Source organism: Rhopalosiphum maidis, chromosome 2, assembly GCF_003676215.2.
Source record: "Rhopalosiphum maidis isolate BTI-1 chromosome 2, ASM367621v3, whole genome shotgun sequence".
NCBI lineage: Eukaryota > Metazoa > Arthropoda > Insecta > Hemiptera > Aphididae > Rhopalosiphum > Rhopalosiphum maidis.
In genome coordinates this window covers 1,646,149-1,670,954 of record NC_040878.1, presented here as the reverse complement: position 1 = coordinate 1,670,954, position 24,806 = coordinate 1,646,149, and the positions used below count along the sequence as shown (strand labels likewise).

The 24,806-nt window shown below is 28.6% G+C and overlaps 3 protein-coding genes across 6 annotated transcripts; 2 read left to right on the top strand and 1 right to left on the bottom strand.

Moving 5' to 3' along the window:
* Positions 1-1,807: 1,807 nt before the first annotated feature.
* LOC113554655 lies at positions 1,808-15,085 on the top strand. Of its 4 annotated transcripts, none has more exons than XM_026958599.1 (5): positions 1,808-1,946; positions 10,477-10,831; positions 12,722-12,853; positions 14,541-14,655; positions 14,740-15,085. In XM_026958599.1, the coding sequence occupies exons 2-5, from the start codon at positions 10,499-10,501 to the stop codon at positions 14,889-14,891; spliced, it is 732 nt and encodes a 243-aa protein (XP_026814400.1). In that variant the 5' UTR covers positions 1,808-1,946; positions 10,477-10,498; the 3' UTR covers positions 14,892-15,085. The 4 variants fall into 4 exon arrangements, with proteins under 4 accessions (XP_026814400.1, XP_026814401.1, XP_026814402.1 ...); XM_026958600.1 differs by having other exon boundaries at positions 1,825-1,946; positions 10,378-10,831; XM_026958601.1 differs by lacking the exon at positions 1,808-1,946 and adding an exon at positions 9,797-10,091.
* On the bottom strand, positions 15,032-18,836 carry LOC113554653 (anaphase-promoting complex subunit 4). The gene is made up of 4 exons (XM_026958595.1): positions 18,292-18,836; positions 18,081-18,209; positions 17,862-17,998; positions 15,032-17,299 (listed from the first exon to the last, which is right to left on the bottom strand). The coding sequence occupies exons 1-4, from the start codon at positions 18,398-18,400 to the stop codon at positions 15,470-15,472; spliced, it is 2,205 nt and encodes a 734-aa protein (XP_026814396.1). The 5' UTR covers positions 18,401-18,836; the 3' UTR covers positions 15,032-15,469.
* A 212-nt stretch (positions 18,837-19,048) lies between these two features.
* On the top strand, positions 19,049-24,290 carry LOC113554654 (chitinase-3-like protein 2). The gene is made up of 8 exons (XM_026958597.1): positions 19,049-19,426; positions 19,518-19,618; positions 19,688-19,854; positions 20,038-20,309; positions 20,655-20,791; positions 20,987-21,211; positions 21,276-21,491; positions 21,549-24,290. Exons 2-8 carry the CDS (start codon positions 19,569-19,571, stop codon positions 21,901-21,903), a joined length of 1,422 nt encoding a protein of 473 aa, XP_026814398.1. The 5' UTR covers positions 19,049-19,426; positions 19,518-19,568; the 3' UTR covers positions 21,904-24,290.
* Positions 24,291-24,806: the final 516 nt, after the last annotated feature.

The window sequence follows — 24,806 nt, the reverse complement described above, 5'->3', positions numbered from 1 at the left end:
GGTTATGAAGTAATCAATCATTATCATCGTGGGCCGCGACACTGTGGAGAAGTATGTAAGTAGGCACACAGATATATTTTTTTTATAGATACGTATAAATTTGAGTTGGAACTTAGATTAATGGACAACAGTTGTTAGTAATCAAGGTATCGGGGATAAATATTATTGTCTATAATAGAAATGGTGGAAAGGTGTTATAGACGGTTAGAAATACACTAGAATATCGCTCCTTTTGCCGGGACTATTGCTCAGTTTGTCCGTTTAGAGAGGTGTACGTTTAGTTAGAATATTATTCGTATATGAATTTTGATTATTATTATTATCATTATTTTTTTTTTTTTTGTGCACGTAAAGAACGTAACATTTCTAAAACAATGTATTATGTATTACTGAAAATTGCAACATCATCATAAATATACCTTTATTTCGTAACGAGATTTTGTTTTTATTTATAATAGCCAATAGGAAAACAATTTTGTAGGTGAACGTACATATATATATGTATATAATGTATAATATGTGGACGAGTATAATAAACCTACGTTTTAATCATTATAATATAAGTAAATCTGTATCCCCACAAAATTGCAGCTTCATAATTAGGCAACGAGGCCTAACAGACAAACAGGGTGTAATAAAATTATTATAATAAATATGGTACCTATTAAAATATTAAGTTGATACATAATATGATTTATATATTTTATTTTACAAGACGGTAGATGCTATCATTTACGAATCAAATGCAATAATAATACACACTTCATTATACTTTGCTAAATAATTTAATTATTAACGATCCAATTAACCATTATTATAATAATAATAGACTATACACACATATACACATAACGATAACGCGACAAAAATGAATTATAATATATATATATACGAATCAGCAGTTAATCCTATCAAAACAATGTTATTATTTTATAATAGCTAATTATATACACCGTGAGTAACCTAGCATGACCACCCTCCATTTTCTTTAATAATGCAATTATTCAAAATCTAATTTTTGGAATTTTTAAATAAACTTAAAAACCATATTTTCAAATTCTTAATAGTTTTGGTACTACTTAAACAGTGTGACGCAAAGTTACCAACTTCTGTTTTTCAAATGAAAACTCCCGTTTTCTACTGCAAATTATTTGATGGATCATAATCTGACTATCAGAATCAAAATTCAAACGAGTTGTTTTCGAACTATTTAAGTTTGAGTCCTAAAGATAATTAGTCTATTTGAAATATATATAGGTTATATTGATTTGAGAATTTTAGTAATTAATATTAATCTTTATCATCAATTTAATAATTTGTAAAATAGTCCTAGTGTAGATCCAATGTTACATGTAGTTTATATTTTTGTAAACCAATTTTTAAGGACCATTACCCTTAGTAGGTATAAATATTTTAATAACTAAAAACTATTGGTTCAAAATTTTAATTAGATACATTAAAGTATTCTAAAAAATGATTTATTATATAATTTAATAATTTATAATAATAAATTAATAGATGGAAGTTCTCATTTGAAAAACAAAAGTTTTTATTGTCACAAAATACTCTTTAATAAGTTTTAAAAGAAATTACAAGAGTTTTTAAATATAGTCTTTGAGCTTAGTTTAGTATCTATTAAAAAGTTCCAAAAATTAGAATTTCAATAAATAATTCATTATTAATAGAAAAATGAGAGTGAGCATGCTTGGGCAATCTCCCTGTATATATATTTATTATATACCATGTGTTATGTATGATTGCTATACATTTTGTAATAAGACGTTCAACCGTTTATAATAGTAGGACGGTCGATAGTTTAGCGTCACTTTGTAATCCGGAACGAGCCGTGATCATCATCGTAGTGACAATGATCCGCAACTCTGACTTCTCATATTCCTAGACATCTTATGCACGCCGGTGTCGGGAGCTAAGATCGTACTCACATCGTACGTACATATTATACATAGAAATATTATATACATATACGGACAGGATGATTTTTTACAATGTAATATAAATTATTTAAGACATATTTTTTGTAATCACTATTATTTCTGTCAACCTTTTTATTTTTAAATATATTTATTACACGCATAGTGTGATAACTATGGCCTATAACTCATTTTTATAACTAAAACATAATACCATCTTTTCAAAGGAAAAATACAATTTTTATCATAATGGTTAGATTTTTACTTTTGCAACCCGTAATTTTTAGTTTTTATTATGCATGCATTAGATTATTAGAATATTTTCCCAAAAATATTTGGATTACTGGAAAAGGATCGAATGGATAAGAGTATAATACGTGATATTTTTTGTAGTGCTCCATGGTAGTTTAAAATTTAAATTATCACTGTATAATTCACTGTTGTTTCAATATTCTACGTAAAATTAAAAGTTTAAATAATGTCATTGTAAAAATCTGATAAATTATTTTATGTATCATTAAGGTGTATTTATTTTGAAATGCACTTAAAAGTTAGGATTGCAAATTAATTGAAATAATATAGTATGTCAAATTAAAAAAAAAAAAGTAGGTAAATCATAAAAAATATACATAAAGGTACATTTTATGATAAATAGAGTGTGTAGTATTTTAATACACCTATATGTATAATGTAGCTACTCAGCAGCTACCTAAATGCTTTACTAGATTCTTCATAATTTATTAACATTATAAGTATTTTTGTGGTATTGACGGTGTTGCATCAGGTTAGGTTAATAATGAATAAAATAAATATAACTATTATTATGCTTATTATAATGTATTTATAAATATAATATTATCATTAAAATATTTTAAAGTATGCAAGTGGGATAAAAATGTAATTGACAGAGTAGGAAAAAATCTTTTTAAATTTATTAAAAAAATCAAATTTTTTTTCTTATTTTGGATTTTTGAATTTCAAGTCTAAAGATTTAAAATTATCTATTCATCTATGCAATATACACACATGCTATACTACATATTCTATATATCTATATTATGGATATTTATAGTAGTATAGTGTACTTACGTCTGAACACCCGCAGATACAAGAAAAACAATAAATGTACTTGAAACTCAATACTCTGCTGGTGGTTGTAAATAATAAAAAAAAAATCTGACTTAAGGTCGATACTATATTCAATATTTATATTTATATGTGTATGTAATACACAGTGATTTTTTATTACAAAATAAACAGAATTTATAAAATGTTTAGATATGCGGAATTAGAGCAACTTTTATATTAAACTGTGTAAGATTTCCGTCTACAGTTTGATTTTGTCCATCTATTCATCGATTCCTAGTCAAATTAAATCGAATTATAAATTAATATATTATATTATATTATTATATATTAATTATACGTCATACGCATGAAACTGAGACACCAACTATATCATTTTAATTATAGACGCCTGCGGGAGCGCCAAAAAAAGAGCTAACTGTAGACAATGTAGTAATATAAATTATGTACCTACACCTATAATAATAGATTTCAGATAGATTATTAGATTATACCTATAAATTATTATATTATTATTTGTTGACAAAAAAATAATTTCAGCGATTACTCTTAAAACTCTTAATCAATAGAACACCTCTCCCACATAATAATATAGTGATGTCAGTGTCTCAAATGTACAACACACTAAGCAGCTAATTTTACGTTCACAAAAATCCATTTTACCGTGTTTTGTTATAAAATTAAAATAAATTGATCTATAAATGTTTAAGGTAATGGTTATTATATGTAACATATAAATATAAGAGAATTTTATTGATATTTTAATTTTGAATAAAATTATGATTATTTTAAAATGTTAAAAAAAAATTAGAATTCAATTAGAAAGTCTCAGAGATAATCAACATATTCACTCTACTTTAAAATATATCAGAGAAAAACGGATTATTGTGAATGTATAATTTTGCTATGCTGCACGTTTATGGCTTAAGAAAATTCTTCAGAGGACGCATGTGTTGTTTTACAAATGTACAACATAACAAATTATCGTCCAGCAAAAAAATATTGTATATTTTCTTTCCTTATTCATTAATAATAATAAGCATAAATATATAGTCACAGCGAATGTTTCAAGTCCATACGTTAATATTATTTTGATTAAAACAAATATTTATTATTTGTTAGAGGAAACATTGTCATATTCCGTTTAAATATACAATTTCATGAAAATTTGAACTTCAAAGTTTATAAATATCTTAAAATCAGTCCAAATATTTTTTTAATCATATCATTTTTATATAAATATTTTGTGGGTATTTCAAGGGCCTGCTATTATAATAAGAGTGTTATGAGTATGAAATATTTTAAATTTCAAAATATCATTATTTTTATGCATTTCAATGAAATATTAAAATATATTCGCAATATTTATTTATTTATTCTGTATCAACATGTTTCATAAAGTCATAACTTGTAACTACCTATATGATGATATTGAGTACCTACTGACTAACAATAACTAATAAGTTCGGACTGTTTAAATAAATATAACTGTAAATAGTAATGTACCTATTTTAGTATCAGAATAAATAAATATTATTTTATTTAAAATATTACTTGATTTATCTTTTTTGGGTAACTATATAGTATGTTAATAATATTCAATGCCAATAAATATATGATATACATAATGTAATAATATTCTATGATACATTTAATATTTATATTTTTTTATAATTAAAAAACAATTCTATAAAGGTTATAGGCTATAGTTTTAAAGATAATTTTAACAACGGCTTAGGTCATAAATATATATATTTTTAACCTTTATATATTTATATTCTTCTGGTCATTCATTTTAACTGTATAACTTCCAAATAACTTGATCGTTTTTAATAAAAGTAATATAAATAAATTCCTTGCGAGTTGCGACTCAGAGGAATTTAGTTTTGGCTCATAAAAATCGAATATTTTTTGTTTATTTAAATGGTTAGATTATATTACTATTATAATTAGTAGAAATATAACGACGCAAACATTTCTTACAAATATATATATATTAATAATAATTAAAATCAAATACTTATAAGTAAGTAATGATTTTTTTTTTTACTAATTATTATTTATTTCGACCAAGGTATATAGTATTAAAAAATGTATTGATTTATTTTATATAATAGAAAAATAACTTTGGCACTGTTCACCACTAAGAAAAACCTCTTATTGGTTATACAGTATAAAACTAGAAACTAATCAAAACACTTAACAAGTATAATATAATATGTAAACTAGAAAAAAATTAATAAATGTGTATATATTTGAAATTAATTTTGAATACATTAAACGTATAGTTATATAAACATTAAGATAATCACTTAAAATATTATACTATTTATTGAAATTTTTCAAGTAACGTACATGACGTACATTTTTCTAATAATTTCTTAAATACCTACATATCTTGATTTACTGTTTAAAATATCGGCTAGTGATTTGTTAAGTAACCTTAATCTACTTGTATAAAATGTCGGTATACTAATGGTATGAAATATGAATAAGTAGTATTAATAAATTATGATCATGACGTACCTACATATGTTTATATTTAATCATTTTGTTTTGAATAAGTATATTGATTAAATTTTCTATGATACGGAAATTAAACATTTAGTAGGTACTTTAAATTCTTTAAATAATTATTCTGATAAGATAGGTTTTTGATTTTTTTTTTTTTATAATATTTTTATATACTATTGAAAAATTATTATTTAATGAAATATGTAACCCACCCCATGCTGTGATATCATATTGTATTGTTAATTGTATTAGTGCGAAATAAGTTATTTTAAATACATCTTAAATTATGTATATATATTTTTTATATTAAAAAAAAAAAATGTTTTCTACTATAAAGAAGTGGATTACTTTTCATAATCTAATTATAATGTTATTAACTTGAAGATTCCATTTCAGGTATTGGTCTATAATTATACCAAGGTATTTTATGTTATCTATCTTAATTATACATTTGTTTAAACAATTAATTGAAACAGCTTTTTTTATGACTTGCAGTAATAACTTGTAGCTTTCTTAATTCTAAATACATTTTTGATATTAATACAAAAGACAAATACCAATCTTAATGATATTGAATGTACGTTGGCTTTTAATCATTCGAATTCTGTCAACAGTTATTTATGTTTAGATTAGAGATATGTATACGTATGTCTAGAATTAAAAAGCACAAAATCATAAAATCATTCGTTGCTATTACATTATTTAAATTATATAATTAAATTAAAGCAAAATAGAAAGATAGATAGTAATTATACTAAATACTAACTTGGGTGAAGTCTGGTAAAAAATGAACTATAATTGCTTATATATATTATAATAATTATTATAAAATAATTGAGAAATCTTAAAATCATCCTTAATGTTAAAGAATGAATTTTTTTTACTTCTCCTAAAAGTGATGTTAAACAAACATTATTATGAAACCAATATAATATTCTTCGCTACGCTCGGAATCTAAAATACGAAATTTATCTCGACTAGTTATTATTAAATATATAATTATGTCAAATTAAATATTCTTTATGTGGATACTGATATAAATTTAAATTATGTACCTATTAATTTGTTCTTCATAAATATAGTATACAAAGCGCGTCTTGTATAATAGCCATATAAAAAAAATTAGGTGTATAATAACTAGTGAATAACTAAATAATTATATGTTTCTGATTTCTTGTGAATCTTTACTGTTTAAAATCAGCTTATTATTTATAATAAAATATTTGTAAACAATTAGTTATCTTACTTTAACCTATACCACAATAAAGTAAATAGGTACATGAGAATGTTTAAATTTTGTTGTACCTATACCATAATGGTCTTTTAGAAACATTTAAAAATTATTTATTTTACTGTGACATATATTTTGCTTTTTAACTGATCAATTACAATGATAAATTAAAAAATGATTCACTGCCCTAAAGAAAAAAATAAAGTTTTTAAAAAGAATAAAATGCTAGTGGCTTACACTTATTTGTATTGGAGTTCTTAAATAATATAAATAAATTATGCTTATATAATTATATTTTATTTATTAAATTTAACAAATGTATAGTTATGGATTTCGGAAGATATAAAATAAAATATAAAAAATAATTACTGAGTTAAATATTATCAAATACAGTAGCTTATCTATTTTATTAAATCACACCATGTGTTCAACTATTCTATAGAAATAATTTCTAAACCTTCAAAACCACATATCATTCGCGCAGTAGTCAGTAATGCTAATCATGAAAAAGCTATACTAACCCCCCACAGTACGCAGTGATGTATAGGTAGGTTAAACCTACTACTTTAAAATTTCACATTACTAAATACATAAATTTCTAATGTTTCAGCTATTTGAATTAAATGTTGCCATAATTGGTCCATAGCTAAAGTTCTGTGTTTATTTTTTAATGCATATATTATAAGACAATAAAAATCAATGTAAAATATAAAAGACAAATATTTAAATACTACTTAACGACAACATTAAATAGCTATCTCCAATCAGAAATAATGATCGTAGGCATCAAACCACCAGACATTCCACCAATTTATTGATGTTTAATATTTTAACGAAATTTATCAATAAATATTCAAAATCAACTGTGAAACGTTTAAAAAGTTTCTATACAAATTATAAATTACGTTTTACGTTTCAATCATATTTTTAAATATCTTTTTATTAGCTGTTAGTTTAGTATAATGTATACCAATATTATAATCAATACAACTACCTAAGTAGGTACATAATATCATTGATTATTATTACTAGTATTTATAATCAATGATAATATATATATATATAAGTTAGAGATAGAAATATATATTCACGAGTATTGAATTTTGTAAAACGCGTATCTACTACCAATCTTCTTTTACTGATGTAAATTATTTTACATGATAAACTTAACTGATATTAAATAAATACCTAATTTTGCATTATTTCAAGTTTAAATGAAACTCTTTCAGAATAAGTCGAGTATACTATAGCATTATAAGTGACATTTTTTTATCTTTGAAACTTAATTAAATTTACATAATATTATAATTGTGCAGTATGCTATCAGTGTATTTAAATAATTGTCTAATATATGTCGTTTATCTATTACAAGTTTCAACTCTTAATTATCATAACAATTGAATATTTATTATTTATAATCAATATTCAATGTTATAACTATTATTCTTACAACGTTTAATATTGTAAAACTTCATTTTCTCGTTGTAAGTTTATGTTCAAAATGATGTTTTAGCAACGTGTCTCAATAATATAATTTTAACAATATTCTGAAAAGTAAATAAAATAAACAAATAATTGTGACAACTATTTCGACTAATGCATCATATAAACAATTTTTGGAGATGTAGGTATGTAGTTAAATACATATATTAGTATGTACTTACATAATACCGTGTTAGGTATAATATCAAAAAAATACAAAAAAACCTACCCTGATGGGTGGAACCCTAACTCCCTGTATAATATAATATTAATATATACGATGAAACCTCTCCTAACGGACACTTTTAAACAGCGGAAGTCAATAAATAGCAGACAAAATTTGACTACCTACAATACTATATTTTAATAGGGCAATATTTTATACAATACCATGTATTATGCATACCATCGACTGATGTAATATTGCATATTGAACGATAGTCAAATCCGTCATAATATCGTAAACTATATATAACCAAGTAGGTACTCACATAAGACAATACAAACTTATAATATGTTATAAACTTTGGTCAGTTGTGGTTGTTTTCCGTGTTAATGTCCATATTAAATAACATATCGATGAAAATATCACTGCCTAACTGATGAAAATAATAATGCATGTTAGTACCAACACGACTTTGACCCGGTCTATTTTTTAGGCATAAGACGTGTCGAATAAAGACGAATAAAATTACATTAGTGCGCGACACAAGGGCAACACGCGAGATACCGTCGACGGAATAAACGATAGTAATAAAACATCATCACATCATTATAATAATAATTCCACGTTTAGATTTTAAAACACGACAAAAACAAGAAAACAAAGTAATAAAAATATAATATCGATTTAAATAAGAAAATCGAAAAAATCTCTTTCCCTTCGACATACCTATCGTCGTGTATATATTATACTATATAATATAGTGGCTATAATATTATTATGTATGCACTTTTTAAATTGATTTTCGATTTCAATGATCATAACGACACAAGGTTGCGTTATCCCAAATAGCTAATGAACCAGTAATGATAGACATTACCGTCCAATTCGTCTGCAGTTGGTACATTATATTATACTGCCGTTGCAGGCGGGCAGGTAAAGTCATCACAGACATAATACGACATCACGCGTCCTACAATACGTCTCTGTTCGCGACGACTGTAGCAGATACAGCGCCCGCAGATAATAATAAATAATAATATTATATGCAAGACCGCCCGGCGATAAGTTTTTTCGGATTCGTTTTCCATCGTCGCCGCCGCCGTGTAGTGTCAAAACAAAACGTCGTAATTGGCCGGGTGTCAACCCAAGTCTATAAGCGTATCCTATACCTCTCACACATACACGTCGCCGCTATACCCGTCATCGTACATAATAATAATAATAATAATATTATTGCTGTGCTTCGCTACTACAACTATTCAGCTACTGCTGTGCGCGCGTATAGAACAAAAAAAAATAAAAATAAATTACGAGTTATTTTCGAACGTAGCCGTCGCGCGTCGTACACGCCTATTGGCTATTATTGTGACGCCGATGCAGCGGCGTCTGTGTTGCCACTCTGACTCTCTCGGACCTGCAAGGAGCTGCAGTAGCGTTTCGGTTTCAGTGGCGCGCGCGTACTACTACGGCCGCGGTTCGAATTTCGCGTGGACCGTGCGTACGACATAGTATATTAAACGTAGTCGCCAGGAAAACCGTGACAGCCCGCGACGTGACGAAAATCTAAAGATTATCGTACAGTGTACCGACGATAGCTACGTAAATCATAGATCGTAGAATTTCGCGGTTCGCCCACAAAACACCTACACTGCACTACACATATTATATTAATAATATTTAGGTATTTATCGTTATACAGTAAAACCTCGATAAGACGGAACTTCGGTGAAACGGAAACCCTTCTGGAAAATTTCTTTGATGCTTTTTTTAAATTTCATTTTTTTGAGCCCTGTCAAAACGGAAACCCCGTTAACACGGAAAAATTGCGTGGTCCCAAGTGACTCCGTCTTATTGAGGTTTTACTGTACTACATTTGTGTTCATATATATTATATTATACGACCTCGGTATATAACATATTATTATATCACATGATTTTCGCATCGTATTAACCGCGTTTTTCCGCAGGTCCGCGCCGCCATCGCCGCTCTAAGCCCGACCGCGACAAGCGATCGGTGGTATACGTAAGGTACCTTATAATCTACCCACCTATATACTTACTTACAGACAGATCGGCAGCGATAGTACAATGCTAGCGTCCAAAGCCGTGGCGTGTCTGCGCACGTTTTTCGCGGTCACAGCGTTGATCGTCGGCCGTTGCGCGGGCAGGCCAGCGTCTGTTGGGGCCGGAGTTCCGGACCACGGCGGTAGCGATGCAAACCAGAAGGATTCGCTACCGTTCCAGCACACCATCATCGAAGTGTCCCCGGGTCAGACGGCCGTGCTCCGGTGTCCCAGCAACGACGAACAACACAGGTTTCAGTTCTGGTGGATGAAACCTGACCAGATCATCGGGCCCGGCACCGCGCCCAACAGCGACAAGTTCAAATACGAAGTGCTCACCGGCACGCTTTACATAAAGGTCCGTAGTGCTATTATATTATTTATCGTGTTATTTTTATATTATAGTACACATGGCTATATCGGTGATGCGGACAGTTAATACCTATTCACGAAGAAAATGGAAAAAAAAATCAATTTAAGCATTTTTCGGTTATTATTAATTTAAATAACACATTATCAAAACTTTTAATGTGTATGATTTAAAAAACTGTCCTTACATTCATTTAGTTTGCATATTTTCAATTATCTATAAAAAAAATTAAAAATCCATAACTGTCAATACAGAAATGAGACGTTTTTTCGTTTCATGCTAACTGTGTGATTTCGACTTGTTCGCTTTTACGTATCTTTCGTTGTATAATATATTATAATATCAGGTAGATATGTACCATGTACATATATACGTGTATATTATATACGGAAATAAAATACGCGTTTAGTTATCAATGTTATCATTATATTCAAAAATTTTCGATCGTATCCACTTCAGAAAGATACAAAGTATGAGAGGTCGTATACTCGTATCTCCTCCTTCATTAAAATATTACCAATGACTGAAACTCAATTCATTTTTAATTAGATTATACAAAAATTCACAATGAAATTCTTTTTAATAAATCTAACTTTTTTATCTGCACAAGTTCCAAATTTACTTTCTAAATAATATAATCGCACATTGTACTCCTAAACTTATTATGTATTATATAATTTGTACGATATCTATAATTTGAGTGTAAAAAGATTATCGTATACCAAAATGGAACATTGTAGTTAATACTGAAACCTTCATTATATATTATCGGTTCCTGTTCCGATCCTTAAAACTATATAATAAATTAATAAAGGTCCTGGTGAATACCAGTAGTTTCTTAATAATGCATATTTTTAATTATTTTTCATTTTAGGTAGATAATTTAAAAACCACTCGATAAAAATTAATTTAACAACTTAATACGAAATTTAGTAAACGTTAAAAACTAACGCATATCTACCGACTACCAGCTCATTATTGGTACCTATTTTAAATACATAAAACATTCGTGTCTTTATTAATTGGCGGTAGATTGAAAAATATTTAAATATTATTTTATATGTTAAAGAATTCCTAAAAACTTTAAAGATACTTCTTGGCATAATCTCATAAATATTTATACTTTATCATTTAATGCACCAAGTGTTTTTAAATTTCTAAAAAATTAAATACATTTTGGATGCAGATCTAGACTTATACCAAAATATTTGATTATTTATTCGAAATTTTCCTTAGCCGATGCATATTTTGACGACTGACAAGTTAAGTGTGATTACAATTGTCTATATAATATTATAGTTACAGCGAGAATAACAATACCTACTTATTAATCGCTATAAAAGGAGTTTTTTATTTAATTACAATTAACGAAATCCCCCTAATCGTACTGCAGCATGCATCTATATTCTATTATATAGCCTATTTTAGGATGTATTTTACTATTTTAAAGAGAGGATAATTGATGGATAGCACCCAGAGCGGGCCTTGGATTTTTTTCATGTATTTATATAATAATTGTAACTAGGTATAACAACAAAAATTACTGTAAGATACAAATAAAAAAAAAAATCAAGAAGTCTGTTAACGTAATATATGGAGAGGGGTATACCCTCTGTGTTCAAAATTGAATTAAAAATGTAATTTCCTTCCCCGCTCTGTTGATAAAATGGTAGATATACCATTGATTTTAAATAGGTAATAATATAATTTATCGAGCACGTTCTAAACCGATATATGACCTACCCGATGAGATATATCTTTCCTGATAAGTAAAAAATACTGTCTTATACACCCATGCATTTACATTTATTGATTTATTATATCAATAGTCAATACGTTTATTTATTTATAACGGACTAACGGTTATATTACTTTTAGCAAGTAACAGCTCAAGAAAGCGGGATCTACACTTGCGTCTGTAAAAATCTAAAAAACATATCGCTATCGGCGAGGTCGGTACAACTGGAAATAAAAAAGGAATGGAAAGACCTCTGGGAAAATGACTACACGGTAATTACTCAAACAATGATATTATATTATAAATGCATTAAAATTATTATCTTAATAAAGCTGTACTACAGTATTGTGTATTATAAATATTGTATTCTTAACACTGTAACATTTTATTTATCTGCCTGAAAGTATGTTTTATCACTAACAGCTGACGTCTAATAAAGATGAAACTATTATATGGTTACAGGGCCGTATTTAGGAGAGGGCTGAGTGGGCTGCAGCCCAAGGGCCCCTACAATTTTGTGATATTTAAATTAGGATACAGGAAAAATATTATGATGGTATTACTTATACTAGTTACACTCGATTTGATTGTTTTTATAATTATTTATTATTATTAAAAAAGTAGTTAATTGTTACTACTAAACATGATAATAAATGTCATTTAATAAGTAAGAAAATAAATTTCCTTGTTTATGTATAAATAGAGTCCCCATAATGCATTCCACCCAGGCACCACCACATACCTAAATCCACCCTTGTATAGTTATGACATTAAAAAATCATATATTATATGTTATACTAATTATTATTACGTTACGAATTGTGATAATTGATCAATGATAACGTATTTTATTGTTACTATATTGCATTATGTACGATATAGTATGAACGATTATCATATTAAAATTTCGTTAAAGTTAACAAAAAACGTAAACAATAAAAAAAAATACACAAATTACACATACTTTCATAATATATTATATTTATAATAGTTAATACGTAACGCGTAAGTACCATACACCTGAACTCCACAGCACAAGATAATAAATATCGACGTAAATAAGGGGGGATGGCTTGGTGGGGAAAGATATATTTAAAATGTAGTACTCATCAGTATTACTCATTACATAATTTTTAGAAGGTATTATGAGTGATAGGACTATGATCTCCCAAAAAAAATTCCCGCTATCTTTTGCGCCAATAATAATATATATAATGTATTTTAAATTACACCGTGCATTGATTTGTGTTGTACACAATAAATGTGTGTAGTGTAGTACTATTTTACTGTACTATCAGAAAGTCTGTAAGTGTAATGTTTTTCAGTATAGGTACTTAATGAGAATTAAGTAGCGATGAAAGAACTAAGATTCCATTGATGATAGTAACACAAACAAATTAATTAGGTAGTTACTTATCGTTTGGTCTTGTAGTTTTGTAGATCGCAGTTTCACTGTTTTCAAAATAGCTTATTAAAATTAATATGTTTGTGTACGCGTATTATTATAGTGCGACTATTCTATAATTTAATTTTGATTTTGACATAATATATGTAATATATATACTATTACAGTATTATATTATATGACCTGTAAACTATAGATACTATAATATTATGTTAAAACACTTAAAACAATAAAGATGATATTACAATACTGGTCACTTTAGAAATTTGACTACCATTATTACGTTAACCAAACGCAAGCAAAAAAAGAGAAGATTTCACATAAAATACGAATTGCCGTTTTGCAAAAACGTGTACATTATAAAATAGTTAGGTATCTAAAATATTTAATATTCTAATACGAATTAATATTTAGTTAACTGTAATACTGTACTTATATTTCGTTTTTAAGCCTTTTTTTACTATTGCACAGTTTTATATAAAATTCAAACCTATGAGGTTTTAGAATAAAAACACAGTCATTATTGGTTATTATAACGAATTATATATCTGCAGGTCAACAGCATACGAGTGGCGGCTGTCTTGAGCGTGATGGTGTTGCTGTTACTATTGTTGTATCTGTTTTACCTAACGGCATACAAAAATAGTAACAGAACGTTACACTTTAGAGGTAATAAACTTATTAAATATTTTTTTACCGACTGGTCGGACAATGATAAGCTTAATATAACTTACGTATAACGTGTCATTGCAGAAGATTATTCGGACGAAGATGTATCGATGGACAGGCAGATGTACAGAAAGACCAACATAATGAAAGAAAACATGTTTCAACACGGCATAGACAACCCGACGCTGGAAAAGGAAGCGGCCCAAGTAAAAAATAACGGAGAGACGAAGGCGTAATAGCGGATGCAATAACACAGTCGGTACGAAAAATGTAGTTCCTTATCGGAGAAAGACTGTTCCGATTAATATTTCTTCATTTTTCTCCGTTTTTATATAGTGAATGTATATATAATATATATAAAAAAATACGAATAATCTAATTGTATAAAAAATATATGAACAAAAAATTATACAAAAATATTATATACTTAGTAACTTAGTTTGAGTGTATCACAACCTTATGAGAACGATCATAAGACTATAATATATATATACATATATCTCGCGATATGAAAATATACAAAATACAATATTATATTATACGCGTTATTCCGGCGTGCACAATGCACATATCGCCAAACATAATAATATATTACAAGTAGGTAGGTAGGTATACATTATACACAATATACGATAGTGTGTCATACTCTGGTGGCGACCAAACATCATCATCGGATATAATAATAATTATTATATATACGACCTCGCGTGCTCGTAACGAGTAATGACAACGCGATGACACTTAAGCGTCTAGAGCATCGTGGGAAATGAACGCGAGCGGGTGGGTGTTCTATTGATTAACGGAGGGTTGGGGATCACATAGTCTCGTCCGTCAAGTTGGAGTCCCGCGTGATGTCCATTGCACTGTCCTCGTCCTCGTCCTCTTCGTCGTCCACCTCCATCTCGAACAGCCGGACCTTGTGCCGGCTGTGCGACAACAACACGGCCACTTTCCGGGTGCCGCTGACCGCGAAACTCGAGGCCGCCATGTTCTCCACCACTCGGCACGTGTAATCGCTCAGCGTGTGACAGCTTCCGCCGCTGTCACTGTCGGCACTCGGCTGACCTATCCTACACGTGGTCAGTCCGTCCGTCGAACAGTGACTGCGCACACTGCTGGTAGACAGCTGTATGAACAGCGAGAAACGGTTGGTCGCCCGGTCGAGCGTTTCCGTCAGCACGGACACGTAGTCGGGAGAGTAGAACTGCACGTCGTGCACGTTCTGCTTGACGCCGTCGCACGAGTAGAACACGGTGGTGCTACGATGCGTCACCTCTTGCGTGTCGCCGTACGCCATCAGTTCGTAGAACCCGAAGTCGTGAGCCCCAAGTTCTCGAACGCAGCACACTAGCAGCTTGTGATTGGGCAGGTCCACCATGCTGACACGGGTGCGGCCGTGCGACAGCCCCGACGGACCTTCCAACGGCACGTTGTCGTACATCACGAACGTCTTGTCGAAGAACGTCTTGCGCTGCGCGAATATGTCCATCAGATCGGCTTTGAGCACGGCGAACTGTCGAGTCAGCGAATGGCCCCGGGGTGCGGCCAAGATCAATTCATTCTCCTCCATGCACGGGTTGTCCTGGAGTAGTGACCACCACTGGCTGCGCGCGTCGTACGGGAACTCCAGGTCGCCGTCCAGGAAATACTGGCCTACCCGGTCCAATTTGTAGTCTTTGGCCTTCGCCCCGGTCTCTCCCAGCCCGTTTATGTACTCGGCCAGCATGTTGAGCTCGTGTTGCGACGTGTCCGACAACGACGGGTCGCTAGCCGAGTTATCATCGTTAAGCTTGATCATCATGCCGTACAGCCACTTGAAAAACAACTTGTACCGAGTCAGCGACTCTTCGATGACGATCTGTACCTCGTTGCACTTCATCAGAAACCCGTTCACCGACCGTAGAGCTTTCTTTACACTGTGCTCTGTCAGTCCAAGGCATTCGTACTTTTTCAGCGACATTCCTGATATCTCCACCAGCTGGAACAGAATCTGGTTGGTCACCTCCGACAGCTGATTCACCACCAGTTTCTGAACGTTGGTGTGGCTCGACTCGATCGACAGGCCGATTTTCTTAATGCCCTTGTCGGTCAAATCTCTTTTCAGGAACTGGTCCATGCGTTCTGTTAATATTCCATAGATCAACAGTTCCAATAGATCAGTTGACACCATTTCCGGGTCTTCTGGGCAATAAGAGCTCAGTTTCAGTTCCATTTCCATTAACGATACATGTTCCCACGTTTCCAGTATGTTTTTCATTGTTTGGTCTAAATAATCTAATGATGACAACAACTGATCGTGTTTGAATGCCAAATCATAAACGTCGTCCCAGCATGTGTCACAATCTTGTAATTTAATCGTCACTATTTCTATACTACCATAGTAATATTGAATAGCCACATATAGATAACTAAAATCTACTGGCATGTGTATATTTAATACGGTACATTCTTTTTTAAATACCTCAGCCAATTTAATGGATCCGCACAAAAATATACCCAGTGCTAATATTTGTACTTCACAATTGCTCATGCCGACTAACAATAAATTTAATGTGTCTTGGACTTTAGGTATCTTATTCTCTTCTTCAGGTGTATCACGAAGAACCAAGCTTTGGAGTTTTGGGAGATAATCAAGACCATTCATCTAAATAAAATTACATATAAAAATTAATATTAAAATGAGAACAAACACAATTAGACAATACGTCAGACATTATGCATTTATTTATTTATTGTCAAAATATATACTTGAAAATTTATTAAACAAAATAAATAAATTTCATAGTCTGTATTCAAAATATAAAATTGTATTTTACATATCAAGAGATATTTACTTAAAATTAAAATATTGATTTAATTTTTTTGATGTATATTTAAAATAATGAATTATTGAAATGACCATTAGACATTAGATATATTCCTATTTTAGAGAGAACTTCAGTAATATAAATATTTAGCTCAGTAAAATTATGTACATTTTTAGTACTTAATGTCTTTATACCTATACTATATAATATGTAATATCAATAACATTAGACATATTAATTATAATATGTACCCTCATAATTTAAATAAATATGAAGGTGAAGACATATAGTATTTTATCATATGTATAAAATATTTTGTTATGAATTATATATATAAACGTTTATCCATAAATGCATAATTTTTTAAGCCTTAATATTGGTAAACAACCATATAATAACCTTAATCAGTACAGAATCTATGGTGTCTTTCTTCTGGGGTTTTTCTTGCTGCACCCACACCAAAGAAGTGACTTCACTTTCTGTAGTTTTGCTGAAAGCGATATCTTTATTTTCCACATCCACTAATAATAAATCAACTAAAAAAAACACACACACACATAAGCAAATTTATTTCATACAATTGTAGTATAAAAAATGTAGTATTTAAATACAACTCACGTGAATCATATGCTATTGCCAGCTGTTTTCCATCGGGTCTCCAAGCCAATGCAGTCACCAATGTCTTATCTTTTGGGGCAGCTAAGGACCAAACTCGTTGCCAAGTAAGACGATGTAAAGACACCTCACCTATAAAATACATAAACAGCTTATCAATAGAGTAAAAATAAATAATACATTCATCAAATTATTATTGTGCATTGCTGTTTACCGTGTTCCTTAGCTATGGCCAATAGATCCATTTTGTTTGACCATTCCATTTTCAGGACTTTAGTGGGCACATGCCGCTCTTCCAATTGTTTCATACCATTTCCGTACATAGGTAGTCATATTGATGAAGCCAAAAAGCACTTCAAACTACAATAAAATCGTTCTATTTTCTAAGATTTTAAATGTTACTTATGATATGTTCAACCATGATATAGATAACATAATATAATAATAATTTGTTATTTAATTTTATGTATGTATGCACTATTACCGACAGTATTAAATCATGCAACTGACGTAGAAACGTAGACTTAGACCGCAATGTATCCAGTGTCGAATATAGGTGGCTGGTAGCCGCCAACGGGTTAACCGTTTCAATCAAATCTATTGCGGTTATCAGTTTTTGACTTAAAACCATACTTATCATTTATTTTGTGATATTTTATCAGTATGTGCAGCATCCTATCAGTTTATCTTAAATCGTGATCGTAGTGCTCATAATGTAAGAATCTTAACGACGGAATCGACGGAAATAATAATATTAATATATGTTATTTATTATTCGTAATACCATAAATTATATATTATATTTAATATTTATATACGACATATGTATACCTATTATTTTAGTGCATGTCATGTTGACCACAACTTACTTGGATCATAAATCATAATACGTGATAATATACAATTATCTAATGTTAACTACCTTTACCCATGAGCATCGTGGTCGTAGTATTTAATCTATTCTCTGGTATAAAGTATAGCATTGATCAAATCGTGTGGTTGTGGTAACCTCACAGATATTTTATATTTTCATGAATCTGTGGGCAAAATCATAGACGTATTATCAATTATTAAAAAATTGGTAAATACTTAATAGATACTATACACATTTATCAAAAAACTTGGAAGTTGGAGTTTTTGGAAGCCACTAAGCCAGAAGGTTAAATGTCATATTTTTAATTCGTCGGTCGTTAGTCCACTTAGTCCTCACTCATAATGATATTATGATATCATGATTGATTTCTTTACAATATTACAAATAATGCAAATATCATAATCTGTAATTAATACCAATAACTATCAATTGGTTGGAGTGGTGAATGAGGAAGTCTCCGCCTTGGAATAATAATGTATTTTACTCGTCCAAATATGCCTTATGTTTTGTTTTACTTTGACAATAAATAAACACTTACCAATCTATTTGTCTCTTTGTTGTTTCAGTGAATGATTAGAAGGTGACGTTTCTAATTCCTTTTGTTTTTGTCTGAAAAAATGGCTCTTGGACATTCAGAACCGCAGTATGAATTGTTAAATGGAAAAAAGTAATGTTTTTTATAAATAAAATGCTACAGTATTTACAATATATAAATTATCTTAAATTGATTTTTTAGGAAATATGTTCAGCCAATCATACATTTTATGGTATTAATTGGGTTAGCTGTACTCGTTGTGTTTGTAGTAGTTCTGATGTTCTATGTATCCTGGATGAAATTTGAAGACTCTAATGAACAAAATACACCTATGGATTTTGTTGTTTTCGGTCCGCAGAAATATACAAGTAAATTTTATTATCAATTATAAGAATGTTTTATAATTAGAAATTGTATCTGTAGGAAGTTATTTTATCTCATTTTCAAAGTTCTTAATATTTATTAAACAGAATATCAAAATTAAATTTTGGTGTTAGAATTCTAATTTTCTATTTATTTTTTTCATGGTAAATTTGTTGAATACATTTCAGATTCATATATGACTGCATATCGTGCTCATACGTTTGCTATTGCTGCAAAATCAAACTATAAAACATACTGGACAGCTAAGGACAAAATTAATCTCAACAAACGAGTTGAAAAGACATATCATTTGGCTTGTTATTATTCTATACCAATTGATAATACAAATAACACTCTTCATCCGGCTCAAATTAACGCTACATTATGTACCCATTTAATTGTAGCATTTGCACAAGTTCAAAATAACAGTGTTTACTTCAAGAGCTCATTCGATATGCAGGTAAGATGTTCTATATCATTAAATACTATTATGATTTATGACTATCAACTAACAGTAGTTTGATTTAGTCAACAATTTTTTAAATAAATGTTTTTTCCAGTACCTACAAATTTATACTTTAATATAATATTTCTTACATTACTGACTAGTGACTACATTCTTTATAGTTTATAAGCAATATTTCTTATTCAATAAGTTGTGATGCATCCTAATATTATATTATTGCGTAGACCGTTATTGGGAGATGATTTAAAACCCATAAAATAGTTAATATTTTTATTGTACTTAACGAATATAACACAAGCCTGCTTATAATAAAGTCATAATTAAATTTTATAACTTCAGATTTTAAGACAAGTAGTGAAATTACGTGAAAAAAACCCAAAGTTAAAAGTATTACTATCTATAGTACATTTCTCAAATGGTTCACACTCAAATGAAGGATTTCCTGGTGTTGTTGCAAATAAAGATAACTTGGACAAGTATGTATTTTATAAAAATATTGTTTCCCTTTTAAATAAATATAATTAAAGTTAAAGTTTATAATTACTATGGTATTTCATTTTAATTAGGTAATCAAGATTTAATAAGAAAAAAAAGTTACATTAGTTATTAAAATAATTCAATAATACAATTAGCAGTTTAATAATTATTATATTTAAATATTTTTGTTTTAGATTTGTCAATAACGTGGTATCAGTTGTCAATGATTTTTACCTAGATGGTATTGATATAGATTGGGAATTTCCATCATGGCCTTTGTTAAATTTACAAGAAAAATATGGATTTGCTAAGTTGTTAGAAACTTTACGTTATCGTCTACCAGACTCTCTTTTAACTGCTGCTGTTGCTGCTCCATTAAATATAATTGATAATTCTTATGAAATTTATTCTTTAGCAAGGTAAATAATGTCTATTATACTACTATCATTAAATATTCAAACTAATAATATATGTTTTTTGAAGTTTTGTTGACTTTATAAATGTTATGGCTTATGATTATCATTCATACCAATGGTATTTCCCATTAACTGGACCAAATTCACCTTTGTTTTCTTCGCGAAATGAAACTGGATACTTCCAGGAATTAAATATTAATTCTTCTATACAATATTGGATCTCAAAAGGTATGCCTAAAGAAAAGATTTTGCTTGGCATGCCTACTTATGGACATTCTTTTAAGTAAGTTTATATACCTTAATAATTCGTAACCATTAAAATATAATTATTATTTTTTAGATTAATAAATGAAGCCAATAATGGTTTTAATTCGCCAACTTCTGGTCCTGGTATTGGCAAGGATGGTTTTATAACATTTTCAGAAACATGCAAGTTTAAATCTCATCAAAACGCTATGACTATTTTTGACCATGACACCCGTACTCCATATTCATATCATAAAAGTGATTGGATATCTTATGATAATGAAAATAGTTTAGCATACAAAGCAGAATTTGCTGCTAGTTTAGGTTTAGGAGGAGCCATGGTATTTTCTTTAAATACTGATGATTATAGTGGTTCCAGTCTATGTTCGTCATCAGTATTTCCATTAACTTCTAGAGTAAAAATAGTACTTAATGATGACGACTTATAATGTAGAAAATATTTAAATAAATACTTAATAGTGAAAAAAATTCTAATTTTTTAATTTTCAAACCCAATAGTTTCTATAAAATATTATATATATAATAGTTTATAATATATATTTAAAATAGTGTTATTTTATTTTGAAAATTAGGGTTGATAAGCTCACTCAAGCCTCCCCTTCCAAATTGTGTCTTTAGACAACATAATTAACTAGTATTACATAATGAAATACTAAAATTAACAAACATCACTAAATTAACTCCTATTTGTTAGTTTTATTATAACAATTCTATGTATACATGTTTTTATTAATTTAATAAAAACATTAAGCAAAGAATAACAAAAAATATTTTTGACATTTTTATCGTTATAAATTTGATCTTGTTATATATTTATCTAAATGATACTTATTATTAACAGGGGTGTTCCCATAGGATATACTACATATACGCCTTTACTCTCAAGATTTTTTTTCAATATTATGAGTATACTGCGTATGCTCTCAATCTCAATTTTTTTCCATATTATTGACATGTTTACCAGCTTTACTCATATAGACCAGTGGTTCCCAATTATCATTGAGCCACAGACCCCTAGCTAAAACTTAAATTGGACGCAGACCCCTTATTTGTGACTTGCTTTTCAATTTTATTTAATTATATCATTAATTGTCTACCTATTTTGCGATAATCGAGTTTATCTATCTATATATTTATTTATAATACCTGGAATTTCAAACCACTATGTGTTTAATAATTCCACTAAAATAAAATAAAAATATCACTTCAGTACTACATAACCACGGACCCCTAACATCAATATGCGGACCACCAATTGGGAACCACTGATATAGACCATAAGAAAAATATTCTTATTGTATTAAATGTTTATATTTTATGATATAGTATACTCTTAAGATAATTAACGGGAACACCACTGATTATTAATAATTAAAAGAGTATAATTGTATTTTAATCAAGGATAAAACTTCAAGGGAGAAACATTTAAATTATATAGGATATAACAACTATTCTTCATTAAACTTTTACACATTAGAATAAGCAAAGATAAAAACTTAAATGGAATGAATAAACTCTCATAATCTATCATATAAATACATGCCATTTATATAAACAGAAAGGTGCATTTTTGAAAGAGACACAGTATATTACAATTTTAAACTATTTTTTAATAAATATTTTTAATTTAATTTTAATTTTCCCAAATTATTTGAACTGTTTAATAACATTTATTATTCCACCAATCATTCAAATTTAAACATTAAGATAAGAATGTGAAGTGTCCGATTTTTTAACAATATAATCATTAAGTATTTAAGAAAATTCCATAGTTGCATGTGTTGTTTTTCTTACAAATGTATAACATAAAAATTTTACATACACAATCTTAATTTATTATAATAATATGAGATAATTTCTCTGACTTGCTTTATCTGAAGTTTTTTTGAATTGATTTGTGTGATTTTTTTTAATGTAAGTGCTCTATGTGTTGATAAGTCATTTAATGAAAAAACTTCCAAAAATCAATTTTAAATCAAAGAGTTGTTTAAACTATTCATTTTTTATGTAACTACACATTAACATGTGTTGTTTGCTGTATTCATGCAAACGTGATCATAACTCTCACTATTTCTACTGCGTCATCGTCATCTGCATGGGTTTCTATTGAAAACTGAAATTATTTGTAATTGTATTTGTTTGTTAATATTTTTGGATGAAATATTTGCTGTGTTCACAATATCTATAAGTATTAGTAAAACTATAAAACTCGAATCACTTTCCATTTTATATGATTTCTGAACACTTAATATTTATTATTATAACTATTAATTTTTAATATATTTTTTTATTATCAATTTCTTTTTTTTTTGCTATAATCTAGCATTGACTGGTAATTCAACTACTATTCCATTTTACACTATTATTATTAAAATTTGAACGAATTGACCTATAAGTATTATACAATTTAATGGTATTATCTAGGGCATGTTGGAAGCTTCTTTATACTTTAATTTTGAAGCAGATTATGATAATTTTAAAATTTGCAAACAACTTACAGTTTTAAAATACTCATAACTTGCTCATTATTAAAAATCAATATAAACTTCTAAAATTACTTAAATTATAATCTTATCTTTAAATTTTATGATAGGTTAATTCACTCTGATTTTTTACAGAATTACAAATTAAAATGAATTTTGTGAATGAAAAATTTTAATGTTGTATGTCTGTAAGATACTAAGATCTCATGTATTGGTGTGGCGTTCTTTTTTTAAACAGTTTTAAATTATTTTGTTATTTATTTATATATCTTTTTCCATTCATTTGTGTAATATTGGTTAAGTTGGGTTATTAATTTATCATGTATGATATATAATATACAATTAAATATTATGAAATCTTAAATCATTTATTTATCTGATTAAATGAATTATTATTATTAGTTTTAAACTAAATTAATATGTTTATTATTGTTGAGTAATTAATTTAACATACATATAAGTATTATTTTTGTTGTTAGTTAATCGAGATTATTGATTTAAGTGAAATTAATTATTTGATTATATTATTTTAATTTTTTAAATAAAAAGATTATAAAATTATATGATAGAAGTATTAAGAATACCAATTAAACCGTTATCATTAAAATTCCATCAAATTGTTATTGCCATTTAAAATATTTATATTTTTTTAGTTTTTTACATATTATATTATAATATTATTTTATTAAGTTGTGATGTAAATTATATTTTGCATTTGTAATTTGTATTAAGTATTAATTATAATTAAATAATGATGATGACTTACAAACTGAATTTATTAATACTATTTCAAGATCTTTGTATTCAATTTTAGTATGGTATTACAGTATTAGATAATCATTCAGATT